At 36.5% G+C, this 13,778-nt stretch overlaps 1 protein-coding gene across 4 annotated transcripts; it reads right to left on the bottom strand.

Moving 5' to 3' along the window:
* Window positions 1-2,172: 2,172 nt before the first annotated feature.
* On the bottom strand, window positions 2,173-13,416 carry anxa3a (annexin A3a). Of its 4 annotated transcripts, none has more exons than XR_012178794.1 (15): window positions 13,354-13,416; window positions 12,262-12,296; window positions 12,129-12,176; window positions 11,952-12,039; window positions 9,853-9,947; window positions 9,146-9,259; window positions 8,399-8,489; window positions 8,082-8,161; window positions 7,613-7,669; window positions 7,423-7,516; window positions 7,201-7,296; window positions 6,814-6,872; window positions 5,481-5,603; window positions 4,010-4,128; window positions 2,173-3,786 (listed from the first exon to the last, which is right to left on the bottom strand). XR_012178794.1 is itself a non-coding variant. In XM_073466392.1 (14 exons), exons 2-14 carry the CDS (start codon window positions 12,274-12,276, stop codon window positions 4,069-4,071), a joined length of 1,020 nt encoding a protein of 339 aa, XP_073322493.1. In that variant the 5' UTR covers window positions 12,277-12,296; window positions 13,354-13,416; the 3' UTR covers window positions 2,173-4,068. The 4 variants fall into 4 exon arrangements, 2 of the variants coding, with proteins under 2 accessions (XP_073322493.1, XP_073322492.1); XR_012178795.1 differs by lacking the exon at window positions 2,173-3,786 and adding an exon at window positions 4,721-4,827 and having other exon boundaries at window positions 4,057-4,128; XM_073466392.1 differs by having other exon boundaries at window positions 2,173-4,128.
* Between the last annotated feature and the right edge of the window lie 362 nt (window positions 13,417-13,778).

The raw sequence follows: 13,778 nt of genomic DNA, 5'->3' as shown, positions 1-13,778 counted from the left end.
TACAATAGGCTCATTGTAAAGTAACAAAAACACAACGATTCTCAGTTTCAGCTGATTATACACCGATGAAAACAGAATTATGATTATAACATTGTATTTCTGCAAATACATCCTCCTCTACGCAAAGGACGAATGTAAGTAATGACTTTTAGGACCTTGGAAACAGTAGTTGACAAAATAATCTTCACTCACTTATTCACTATTTTGTGTGATAACTTGAAGGAGACAAGAACAGCTGTCTCTTTTTGTTGTCAAATTGTCTTAATATTTTGTGAAAATACCAATACTCATCCCTACAATACTGTCGCAATAACTACGTATTTGATCAAAAATATCGTAATATTAAATTTGTCACCCAGTCCTAGCATTTATGAGAGATTTCAAAACATCGAGATGTATTGCCCAGCCCTAAATTCACACTATAGTCAGGTTAGAACACATCAGACTTAGATTCAAGGTAGTTAATGTTGAACAAGGAGGTATATCTTTTGTAAAACTGTGTAGAGGTGTAACTAATGAGCAGTCACTTCACTGCAGTTCCTTTGTAAGTCTTCTGCACTTTGTCTCCATCATCAGGAGTTGGATTGAAAATGTATCCGACTTTTCAGATTCCCAAAGTTACCAGTAAATATATGAGACATGAAATAATAATTTACAACAATACCAACTTTGGTTTATTATTCATCACTTTGTGTGTACTCTTTTTGTTGCCACGTTTTTTGGTTTACAATAAAACACATCATTTCCAAAACTGCATGAATGTTTTTCCAGTTGTGTTCCCATTTTGCCAAACAACAACCTCAAGTTATGCTCTTTTGTCTATAAGAAACCAGATAGTGTTTTACTTTATTGCTTGGTTTTTAGAGCAGATGTCACAGTTTTAGCAGCTGAAGACCTCATTGTGGAACAGGACTTGGATTTATCAAGAAAAAAACAAGCTGTGTTTGGTTCTCACAGCCTCAGAATGCCCTCAGGCTGCTGTCAGTCTTCTCGACTTTTCCAATATCAGACCCTTTCTGGGGGCTTTCTGTGGGAATTAAATGACATTTAGCTTTTTATTTTTTGTTTCGTTTTGTCAGGGGTTCAGGCCTGAGCCAGTGTGTGTGAATATCCTTTCTCTTCACAAGGCCATCCCTGCAAATGGGTCAGTGTAACCAATTCATTCTTAAAGGACTGATTGAGTCTCTTTCTTTCTTTCTTTCTTTCTTTCTTTCTTTCTTTCTTTCAATATTTTGTTGATTTTACAGATCATTTAGTTACATATACTGTCAGGAAACTACAGCTACAGACTACAGACTATAGTCTAACTCCACTGCAAGTTAAAGCCCTGCATCAAAATATTGCATTCAAAACCCCTAACCCTAACCCTAAGCACAGAAGTATTAATGGGAAAATGTAGTCAAAGTACCAGAAGTTAAGTATTTATTATGCAGAAGCACTTCTTCCTTGCTCTAACACATTGTATTATTCCATTTTAATTTGATTTGTTAATGTGTGGTAAATTTGCTGGAGTAGAAATATCTAATGGCACAGAATGAAAATACAAGTATAGGTACCTTAAAAAAGTACAGTATGAGTAAATGTACTTTCCACCATTGTACAGGTATGAATTTGATACAGAACAGACGATACAGATACAGGAAACAACTAAGAAATGAGTAAAGACATGGATGCGATGGTATAGACATCATAAAAGTTCTAGTCTTAATATCATTAAAATACAGTGACTCCTGAAATGTCTGTAAATTGTGATTGAATTGTGTCTGTCTATCTATGCTTTTATAGTTTAGACGTTTTTCTTGTACAAAAATCTCTCTTAAAAGACCTCCAGATTTCAATGAGACTAAATAATGGGTAAAGCAACTGTTTTCCATCTAATCAAGAGGCATTTCCATTCAAAACAAATCACTGTCACATGAGATTGAACGTTTATGTGCATCTCCTATGATCATCGAGAGAAGTAAAACACTTCCACTCATCTCCGCAGTTTACAGTTTCCCCAAATATATCCTCTGTAAGCCTCTTAAAGCCCCCTGGGGTTCTGGAGACCCACAGACATTAAAAAAGCTTTAAAATCTTACTGCTGAGTCAGTAGTGCCACCTGCTGGTTACACTGAAGGACTAACAAACAGTAAATGTGACAATTTGAAGGATAAACAACATCACTCTCTGTGAATAATTCATGAGTGTTTTATTATTTCTGGAAGTTACAAAGATCCGAGAAGGAGACAAAAGATTAAAGGACTGATAATAAAATAGAAAAGTGAGAAAAGATCAAATATAGTAGTTTATCTAGATACTGGCTGAACTGACTACACAGTTAACCCAATTTTAGTCTTCAGTTAGAGGCAGTTACAATGATTTAACGACACATTGTACAAACATTAAGAGTTGGAATCGTGTCATTTATGCTATTAAGATTTTCGGAAAGGATTTTTATTATATAGCATTCACTTTTAAACTCCACCAATTTTACACATTAAAGTGTGTCTACAGGACTTGGGGAGTACTACTGAACAGGTGAATAAAGTAACAAAGCCTTTTGTGGCTCCAGAGAAAGCTGCATGTAATGGGATGCCTCCTATAATGTCACTCAGTGGGTAAATTGCATTGTGGGTAATGTAGGTGCCAGGTCTGCATTGTAGTCCACTGCTTTGCATTGCACTCCTCTAACACTATTGGACTGATAATGGACGGTTTGAAAACCAAAGGATCTAAATCGATACAGCAGAACCAGAGTTATCACTTCTTTTAATCTAAATTCTGGTGCCTACATTACCCATGATGCTACTTGGCCGCTGAGTGGCTTTACTGGAGATAATTTATCTGATTACATGCAGCTTCCTCTGGAGCCACAAAAGGCTTTATACTTTTTTAAATCACACAGTACTCCCCAAGACCTGTAAACACAATTTAATGTGTAAAATTGGTGGAGTTACCCTTTAACTGTACTACTGCACTGTATTGCTGATTTATAAGAATGCTGCAATGTTTTTGCTGTAACTTCATATATGTTTGCAGAGTTGTTTACAGGCATAGAAAAATACCATCAATAAAGCATGAATGGTGCAACAAATGTATGGAAAATAGCTTGAAGCAGTTTTTAACAGTCAATTTGTAGTGGCCAGTTCCTCTCACAATAAATAGTACAAGTGTAAGAGTCCATGTGCAAGTTCAGGGAGTTGTTTCCTCGAGTATTTGGTATCAGGACATGTGTGGATATCTGGGTTTATAAAACCTGACTGAGAAGCAGTGGTGGAAGAAGCAATTAAATCCAAGTGGCAATACCACTGTATACAAATATTCCATGATCTCCTGCTTTCAAAATGTAACTTACGTAAAAGTACAGCAACATAATATACTGAAAGTCTCAAAAATACAAGTATATATAATGCAGAATCGTAACTATTTCATATTCTTTTGGCAGATTAATCTGTAACAATGGATCATATTTTATGAAGTGTTCAGGTGTTTTGTATTTGAACATCTAAATCTGAAAAGTAACTTTAGCTCTTAAATGCACGCAGTGAACTGAAAAGTACAATAATTCTCTCTGAATCGTAGTGAAGTATAAAGCAACATAGAATGGAAATACTCAAATAAAGTATGAGTGTGTCAGCATTATACTTGAATTAATGTACAAGTACTTTCCACCACTGCTGAGGGGGAGCAAAACAATAAAATGACAGAAAAAGAAATAAAGATATAGTGATGTCGATCTTAGGAATCATCATCTCCTCCACAGATTTTTACCAGAGTCTTTTTATAATTCCCTCCGCAGTCAGACTGAAACAAAACAGAATTTTATATTAAAACCTCAGTTAAGCCTGAGTTTTCATGTTCAAATTAAATCTTTAATGATCTGCATGTCTCTCCAGACATTTCTCTGTCCTTTTATGATTTATTATGTGATGTCTCTCTTTCTGCTTGAGACTGTAAAGAAGTTATCAGTTAGTAGTTTGAAGAGGAAAGTAAAGCAGAAGTAACAGAGAAGGACAGAAGGGCCTACAGTGTGAGTTCAAGAGGAAGCAGATTTCTTCTTGGCCTCAGGTAGACCTCGGTTGTTAGTTAGTCTTCTCCTCCACAGATGGCCTTCACACAGTCCCCATGGTCACCCCCCAGATCGGACTGGAGGAGACAATAACACAAGCAAGGAGAAAAGTGTCTTCCCACCACACTGACCAACAGTACGCCACACATCCTCAGACCTAAATGACTGAAGGGCTGATTGCCAGTGACCCTAAGCAAGGTTATCTTCTGCTCCACTAGCTTTCAGTTCTAATTGACTTTTTTCTTTAAAAGGTTTCTTAAATTGTTCTTTTTATGAGTAGCTTTAATATAATGCTATAATTCTCTCCATATTCGAAGCTAAATGGGTATTTGCTTCTGTAATGGATGTGGATGGATGTCTGGGCCATTTATCATTTTAACAATGATTGTTTTGTTAGTATTCAGCGACGACAGCTCCGAGCTGTAGGTGCATAATTATAAAAACCTAACTGAGCACTGCTTAGTGAGAAATTACACTGAGTTACAAAAGCTAGTGGAGCAGCAGCCAGCCTGAAGGTGATCCCAGGGCTTCTGAGAAAAAGTCTGTGAGACTAAAAATTCAATATTCTCTCCAAAGGATGGATGGATGGATACTGTCACAGTGGCTGAGAATGCAAATAAACTTCCCATCTACACCTATAACTAACAAGTGATTGGTTAAATTTCCCACCTTGGAAACATCAGCTGTCTTTAAACTTGCTTCTTGGGCTGCAAAATGTAGGTGGGGTCTTTTTTAAATCTCTAAATAATTGGACCAGAACTGGAGAGCAAACCCACCTGGGCAACCACAAGGTGCAAAAGAAAAGACCAGATAGAAACACGTAGATAACCTTTACTATAGAGTTTTCTTTGAGGACACATTTTCAGAAGACGTACATAATCCCTCACCGATAGATGGGATTATTTTTAGGGCAAGAGCTAATAAAATCCACTCAAATGTTGTTTCAAATGTTAGTAATAGATTAGCTTTGTGTTATATGAAGAGATGCTCAGGCACCCCACTTCACACAGCTCCAGTTATCCTGCAGATGAGTCATTTCTGTCTCAGTGCAGTCTCTGTGTGTCTCAGAGGAACTCTTGGCTCTTTTGTTATTCATATATATTTGAGTTCACAGATATCAAAGTGTCTCGCCAGATGAAATCAAGCTGTTGTCAATTTTGGTCAGTGAGACTCATCTGATGACTCATAAAACCTCAGACAGTAAATTCACAGAGGCCAGAGCCTCCAGAGTCCATTCAAATCCTCTGATCACACTTTATGATTGCTGCAGACTGTGTGTAGACAAATTCTATGCAAAGATCCTATGACTGAAATGAAGTGGGATGAAGCAAGTATGACTGGTTATCACAGTGAAAAAAGCAGAATAGATCCACATTGTGAGTTTAATTAGGTTAAATTGTGATCAGATCTTTAGTAAAGAGTTCCTCACCTCGATGGCAGAGTGCAGCGAGTACTCATAGAGTTTCTTGAACTCAGCTCTGATGTCCAGCAGATCGATCTCAGACCGACTCACCATGATCCTGTTCAGAGTCGACTCGTCCGTTCCACCACCCTGACATCGAGACAGGCAAACACAACAGGACGAGAGATTAACTGTTATTCGAGGGGGGTAACAGTGTGCATTGCTGTCTGCAGCTCTGCCCCAAACAGCATATGTACAAAATAAGGTTCAAGTTTAAATGTGCTGTTGATGGAATGTACAAAGGAACTGGATGTACCCACAAAAAACCTTCATGAACAAAAGAATAAGTGTATAATCTTCATAAAACATTTTGATGGCTCTTTGTGATGTTTAATTGGTAGCAGCATTCCAAAGGTGCAGATTTCTTTGTAAGTAGGCTATATAATTATGTTTTATTTTGATATTAACTACGAAAACAGTGTATGACAACAAATATAGTAATACTGTATACAATCAGTATGCAGTATGGATTTGGAACACAGCTAATGTCTTTCAAGACCACTCGGGGCATCAAAGTTTTTAGACTTGAAGGGAAAAAAACACCCAAAAATGAAAATTCAGTCATGATCTACACACGCCGGTGGAAAGTTGGGTGAAGTTTCATAGTCCATAAAATATTTCTTGAGCTTCACAGCAAAACAGTGTTGCAGCATTCTCTTAAAATGAAGTAGATGGGGCCTTGTTTTAAAATGAAAAAATAATCCAAACAAACATAAATTGGCTCCATACAGCTCGTCCGCCATGATCCAAGTCTCCAGAGGGCCCCAAGACCCCAAATTGACATTAAGACATTATTTACTTCCTGACAGACATGCTACTGCTTTGAACTTGACAGCTAAATGAAAGAATTCATCTTAAAAAGGGTGTAAATAACATCTTTTCAAATCAATTTGGGATATCGGGGAATCCAGAGCCTTGGATAATCAGGACAGTTGAGCTGGGTGGAGCCATTTTATGATGTTTTTTTTAAATTTAAGGTTTTAAGGTTTTAACCACAAGTCCACATCTACTTCAGTTGTTTAGGAGACGCCTTCATCGCTGTTTTACTGTGAAGCTCCAGGAACCTTTTCTGGACGACTCATTTTTGAGTGAACTTTTCCTTTAAAAAACCCTGACAAGTCCTGATGGTTTCAGTTCCAGTGCAGTAGACAATTCAGCAGCAATACAGTTTCATATTATGGGCTGTTCTGTCTTCAGTTAACAGGGCGATGTTGCTATGAACTGGATATTATTTATTCCTCTCTGTGTCTGTCCAATGATCTGTGACTGTGAAGATAATGCAATAAAACAGCATATTCACCTTCATGCTCTGATACAGACGTTCTGCAAAGTAGGCCGGTACACTCTTCACACATTTCACTGCAGGAGGAACAAAAGTTGTATTCAACAATATACAATTTACACAGCAATAAAGATCAGTCTTTTTTCTACAAGAGATAGAGAAAATTATCCCAATTATTTATTGGATCACATTCATTTCATTCACTGACTCTTGATGTGGGGGATTTACACTATGTAACCAAACGTATGTGGACACCATACCATTACTCCCATTTGTGACTGTTAAACATGTAATTTCTGTAAAGACTCTCCAAGATCTTGTCTACATACTAGCCATAGAGTGTATAATATGTTTTAGTATGAATTAAAATTGCTATTCAGCACATAAATTAGCACATTAACGCACCAATAGCCACCAGTAGTTCCTCCAGTTCCCCTGACATCTCTCCTTCGATGCTTTGTTGCAGAGTCTTTCCACTGATGTTCTTATATTCAACAAGAGCTACACAAATAAAGCAAAAAAAAAGTCTCGCTTTACATTTCCAATTATTCCAAATTGATCAAAATGTGTACAGGGCAACTTTATTCTCATCTAGATTGAACACATTATGTGTAAAGGTTGACATACTTTGTCTAAGTTGAGGTATACTTCTTTGGCAGAGGATGTCTACAAATTTAGATTCATCTGTGCCCCACTTCTTCTCCCCAGCATCGTAAAGGGTCTGGGTAGATAAAATGAAATGGTTAAGAAAATATTCAACATAAAAAGAGAAATGTACAGTGTATGTAAAAACATTCACATATGCGACATACTGCACCTTGGCATCTTCTTTTGCCTTCTCGTTATCTACTGTGGTGCTCTCGTCCCTCGAGCCCTGAAAACAAAACAGAAAATAAATTATTTTAACCCACTTTTAACCCCCTGAAGTACCTACTAGTGGCTTTAAATTTACAAACTCCTGGTAAAACCAAGACAGTGTATTTATTCCCCACATTATGTTTATTAATTGTGCTGATGGTTATGATCATGACTGTGATGAAGGGACTTGTTGCTTTGTACCTGCAGACATTACCCTCACCACCACCTTTCCTTGTTGTTTCTGTTCTTTAACTTTTCAATCTTATTTTTATTTTCATATTTATACATTTTTCATCATTTCTCTTAAGGGAAAAGATTAAAAGGGTAGTAAAATGTGAAATGTCATATGTCTCATCTGTCCACATATAGATATAATTCTATAAATGGAAACACTGTTCACAGTTTTCCTTTTTATGAGAATGACAAACCCCAACAAGGAGGAGCAGCGCTTTGGAAAAGTCTCCAGAAATTTCCTTCTTCAAGTCAAAGGCCAACTTCTTCTCCGTTTCTGTGGGGGAAAACATCCAAGATGAACCAATGATCATAATCAATCACAAAACAAGAAATTCATAATATATTTATAAGTTGGTCCAAAGCTTTTGGATGGATAAAATTTGATACCTTAATTGTCAAACATTGGCAATATGTACTTTTTTAAATAAACACTACATTTAAACAAATAATTTTTACTGACCTCAACATTTAAATCAGAATCATAGAAATTACAGCCATTTACATTATTTACCCTGTAAATAGACGTCAGTGAGAGCTCTGATTTGTTCTGGGGATCTGGATGCAAAGATTTCGATCAAGGTGCTCTCTGCCGTCCCAGCTCCCTGCAACATCACACGGTTACATTTCCACATGGAGCCGACTGAACTGCATTCACATAGTGAACAACAGTGAGGATAAACATGTGCCAAGACTGAAGTTCACTGAAAGACTACATGAAATGTTGTTTTACTACAAAACACATCCACAGTCTGAAAAAAAATAAAATAAATAAAAAAACAAGAATATGAACCATACAGTATATTCTGGATTGATAAACATGATATATTATATATTATATATTTAATCTACTTTAAATCAAAGTGAATTAAATTGATACATTTCAAGGCTCAGTTTTCTCTCCTCGAATATATCTTAAATTAATAGATTAAACCCCTCACTCATTGCAACAAGGACAAATTAAAGAGTATAAACAAGAGAAACAGATTCCATCCATGCACATTTCATTTAATCCAACATTTTAAAGTGGTATACAATAAAAGTTTCTCTTTTGTTACTGCTTTGTTTATGTGATACTATCAAGAAATCTCTATTCCAGATACTAACTCATTTGGACCAAAGTTAGATACAATATATTATTTACTATTGAAAAGCTGAATGTATTTATGAAAAATGTTCAACATCTTTCTCTACAATGTTTATTTGTAAAATTATTAAATAAAACCCGTAAGAGAAAATGATAAAAGCAAGAAAAACTGACTTTCATGGCCCGCATCACTTCATGGCAGTCGTACACTGCAGGAGGGGTGATGAGTGCCACCAGCAGGGCCTCAAAGTCACCATGGGTGTCCCCTTTCAGGTCCTCCAGTAATGTCTGCAGTATGACGTAAACACAGCATGTCAGTTCATATTCATGCAACACACAACCACACCAATGCAAATACAGGAGCCCTCTGGCACACAGCCACACACAGACTTATTTAAACCAGAGTAAATCCAGAACCTGTGATAACTATTTGTCACGTTAAGACGATCTTTTAATATCAAATCTGATGCAACTAAAATCAAAGAATGTGCAGCAAAAGATAATAGCTTCACAACAGAAAAATATTTTCAGGTGTCAGGTAGATAGGAAGTGATAAACTGCAACTGCTTACAATACAGCCTTTAGTTATATGATCAATTAGACTTCATAATTCTTAAAAAGTGAAGCTGACTTCATAAAAGTCAGCTTCATCGCGTTGCTGCAGGTTAGAGAGTTTAAATAAAATGAAACTCACTCATCTTACACCTTAAATTTAGCCAGTGTTAGTGAGTGTTTCAGTGGTAACAATCGGTGACACCCACTACCAAAGAAGAAGAAAATCAAGCTCATAATGTGTGGTTATGTGTGGAGTGTAGCCTTCAGACCCTCTAAATCAGATCGTAATTCACTCTGGATAAATAACAACAGAAGCTGCATCTTACTCTGCCAGTGGCTTCCTGGTAAGCTTCACAGATCTGCTGCCTCTGAGCGCTACTTCGATGGGTCAAAATGTCAATCAGAGTCTTCTCTTTGGTGCCTGAAACGATGAAGAAATGCAACAACAACTTTATACCCCAGTGGCCTTGAGACTTTGCTTAACACCTGTAAAAGAAATTGTTGGATATATAAAAAATGTAAAACCGTAAATGCTTCTTTTAAAAAGGGGCTCTGTGTAGTTTTGGAGAAGAAATGCAAAATCAGAATTTGAATAAACATGCTGTTCACAGAGGACAATAAGGTCCCAGAACACTGTTTGAAGTTAAAAAGGTGGCAGGGTCCGCCACATATAAACAAAGTAACACAGTATGAAATTGTGTTGTTTTTAAAGGTCAGTTTGTTCAGTCATTAAAACAAAGAATTATTTTATTAAGTTCGTTTAGGCATAAATACGGAAGCCCTAAAGGGCCATGCATTCATACATTTTATTTCGTCTGTTTTCCTGTGATATTGAGTTAATTTCATTTGTTTTCTCGAAATCTCGAGTTATTATCTCGAAATAACAACTGCTGTTTTCCCGATAAAACGGGATAATTTTCTCGAGATCTCGAGTTATTATCTCGAAATAACAACTGCCATTTTCCCGAGATAACAGGATCATTTTCTCGAGATCTCGAGATAACGAAACTTTGTTTTCCCGAGATAACGATATAATTAATTCGAGATCTCGAGATAATGACTGTGATATGATAGGCCTGAGATTATGGAAATGCCCGGGACCTCGTAGCTGGGCAGCTATGTAGTTAACGACGACATCAGGCTCACTTAGATTGCGCCGCAGATATAGCTAACCGTCTTTTTAGATTACGCACACTAATGTGTATATTATCTGTAATAGCAAGGTATAATACTATTTTAGCCTGTGTCAGGCCTTGATTGAAAAGATATGTGACGCGGTGATCGATATGCTCCTGCTCCTCTGACATTGCTACACTGAATGATGTTTCCTGCAATGATTTAATATACTACACTATCGTTTTGTTTTCTCAAGATCTCAAATTAATTATATTGTTATCTCAGGAAAAAAAACAAAGTTTTGTTATCTCGAGATCTCGAGAAAATTATCCCGTTATCTTGGGAAAACGGCAGTTGTTATTTCGAGATAATAACTCGAGATCTCGAGAAAACAAATGAAATTAACTCGTTATCATGGGAAAACGGAGGAAATAAAATGTATGAATGCATGGCCCTTTAGGGCTTCCATACATAAAAGATCAGTCAATGAAGACTTTTCTCTCCTGATTAAAATTTCTAAAACTACGAAAAACTCTTTGAAATTTTGTGTTATGTCATTATTTTATTCCCATTTATGTTAATAAAGAAGATACACACCTGCCATTGAACCTGAAAGCCTGAAATACTGCAGAACAAAATGTTTTCTTTCACATTTTATCAAAGAAATAAACTCTATTTTGATTACAGTCCAAAGGGATACAGTGTAGCTCTACTTACTTACGTGGCTTTGTGTGTGTTTCTGTCTGTTTGTCTACTATTGATGCTCACATTTAAATTAATATATTTAAAATAAATACATAATTAATTAACTCATAATTTAATACATTTCAATTTGTTATTTAAAGGTAGCTTAACCGCAACTGTGATAAACACCATCTGACTCAACAAACAGCCCAAGATGGCAGCCTGCTAGCGCTAACTACTTGACTGTGCTAAGAGTTTGAGCTGTGTTTCTCCTATCATGATTACATTTAGCCACTGCCTCATTAAGTAAATATCAAAGGGCTCCTGTCTCAGAAATGACACATTTCTGTGGGGCAGGATATGTTTTCATATGGTAAAACAGATGCTAAAAAGATAATCAGCTAATGTTAGCATAAGGGCAAAAATGTCCTACACAAAAAAAGTATGATTAAATTACGTTAATAATAATTATTATTAAACTTTAACTTTAGCATGTTAGCATACCATGTAAACTCAAAATAGAACAGAGGATGAGTTAAGGTGGCGATGGGTTTTAGAGATATCCTTTTATGTAACGTGTGTGTGTGTGTGTGTGTGTGCATGCACGCGTGTGTGTGTAACCTACCGAGTCCTTCAATGGCCTTCCTCAGAGCCACAGCATCGTCTCCTGCATCAAAGTTTGTTTTGGGCTTGATGGTTCCTCTCTCTCCAGTCTGAAGAACACGGTGACGTTCAGCCATCAGTCTGCTTTGTTTTCTCTTTCTTTTCATGCAATTTGTCAAAGTAAAGCCTAAAGACCTACCTTTACTGAGAAAGAGGAAGGGGTGTTCACGAGACTGTCCAAGTCGTCCTGCAGAATGTTTATCAGTTGCGTTTAAAATCTACCACCAGTCAAAACGTCATCATAAAATAGAAGGAAACAGAACTTGGCTTACCCACAAAGACGCCATGATGAAAACAGGAAGTTCCTCTGTAGAAAAATAATGCATCACTTTAGCTTTGTTATTATTATTAGGATTTATGGTGACAAGCTCTGTGTCAGCACCTCTATTCTTGAGGTATGTTCACCAAACTACTGTCATAAAATATCACAAATTCAAACGTGTCCATATATAGGTCTTACAGTGCTTACTATGTATCAAATGTATTGTGTGACTATTCCCTAGTCGACTGATAGATCCTTTAATGAGTGTGTTTTTTAAGTCGGTAAGTGAAATAACATTTGTCTTATTGTTGTCATACAAAGCAATAGGTTTATTTAATCTTTTGACAGCAATTACGTAGGACCCCTTATTTACAATAATCAAAAACAGTAAGTAAAAAACTAATACATTTATTTCCAACTCTTCTGTCAAAATTCTGAAATCAGAGCTCAATTCATTTTAATGAATGGCCATAATCTACCTTTGTGCAGTAGTAAGTTGGAAGCTTAATGAGATGTCAAAATGTGCTGCAGGATTTCAACAACCTTTCCATGTTGACAAATCTGTGTTTGCTCACCTGTTCTGATCATTGTAAAAGCTTAAATGAACCTAGTTAGACTCAAATAAGCCTCATTACAGCAGCCAGCTGCACTTAATATAAAAATAAAAAAACTTTTCAATTGATCTAAATGTGATCAAACTGTGAACTTGACATCTAATGGAAATACTAAACGATTAAAGCAGAGATTTAACAGATATCCCACAGTTCAAGGCACTCAGATTCACACTAAATCCACCCCGAGGATAATGATTGGCTTGGTAAGAAAAACAGAAAATAATTAAATATTATTAACTTGTTGTGAAGTTGTAAATAAGCAGTGAATAAGCAGTTCCACCACAACATTTCATTAAATGAAAAAAGAATGTTTTTAGCTCAAGTAATGATGAGGTCACCATGAGGAAATCAATCATCCCTGTACAAACGTCTGCTTTAAACTGTTAACACCAATCAGAAGTCTGTTCCTACCATAAAAATCAAACACAAAGAAACCCGTAAAAAGATACTAAAGTAATGAGAGTTAAAGAAAGCACGGAAAAGCTCACCTGGATCTGTCTGAACCGGAAAAGTGTTCCGCCACACCTTCAACCTGTGTGGAAACTGGAAATACACCTGACGAGTCATCTGACCACGCCCACTCGAAACAATCAGGTGCAACCTTCAGGGACGGCTCGTTCATTTCACATTCAGATTTAGAAGGTCTGATTCTGTTTTTAAAGTTATGGTTCATTTTTTCCCATTGTCTTCTTTTATTTTGTTCTGTTTATGAAATAACATTCATGTTCTCCTCATTATGAATTCAAATAACTTTGGTGATCCCCGGACTGTTCATCTAGTCCCACCATCACTTCAAAATGTCCAATACTCCTGACCAAAATGCTTTGTGCGTTCTTAAAGTCTAACAATCGTATCAAGTGCAAGTGAAATCTTGCACTGGCAACAGTTTTGAAGTGTTAATGTTGTTTCACAG

The sequence above is a fragment of the Pagrus major genome, chromosome 5 (assembly GCF_040436345.1).
Source record: "Pagrus major chromosome 5, Pma_NU_1.0".
NCBI lineage: Eukaryota > Metazoa > Chordata > Actinopteri > Spariformes > Sparidae > Pagrus > Pagrus major.
The sequence above is the reverse complement of the archived record's forward strand: the minus strand, read 5'-3'. Positions and strand labels throughout refer to the sequence as shown.

What these genes read in the sequence shown, in the direction of transcription:
- anxa3a (XM_073466391.1), bottom strand. An exon ending in CGCTGCTCCTCCTTGTTGGG is followed by an intron (nt 7,670 to 8,081) that starts GTTTGTCATTCT and finishes TTTTGTTTTCAG; the next exon opens with GGCTCGAGGGACGAGAGCAC. An exon ending in AGGCAAAAGAAGATGCCAAG is followed by an intron (nt 7,517 to 7,612) that starts GTGCAGTATGTC and finishes TTATCTACCCAG; the next exon opens with ACCCTTTACGATGCTGGGGA.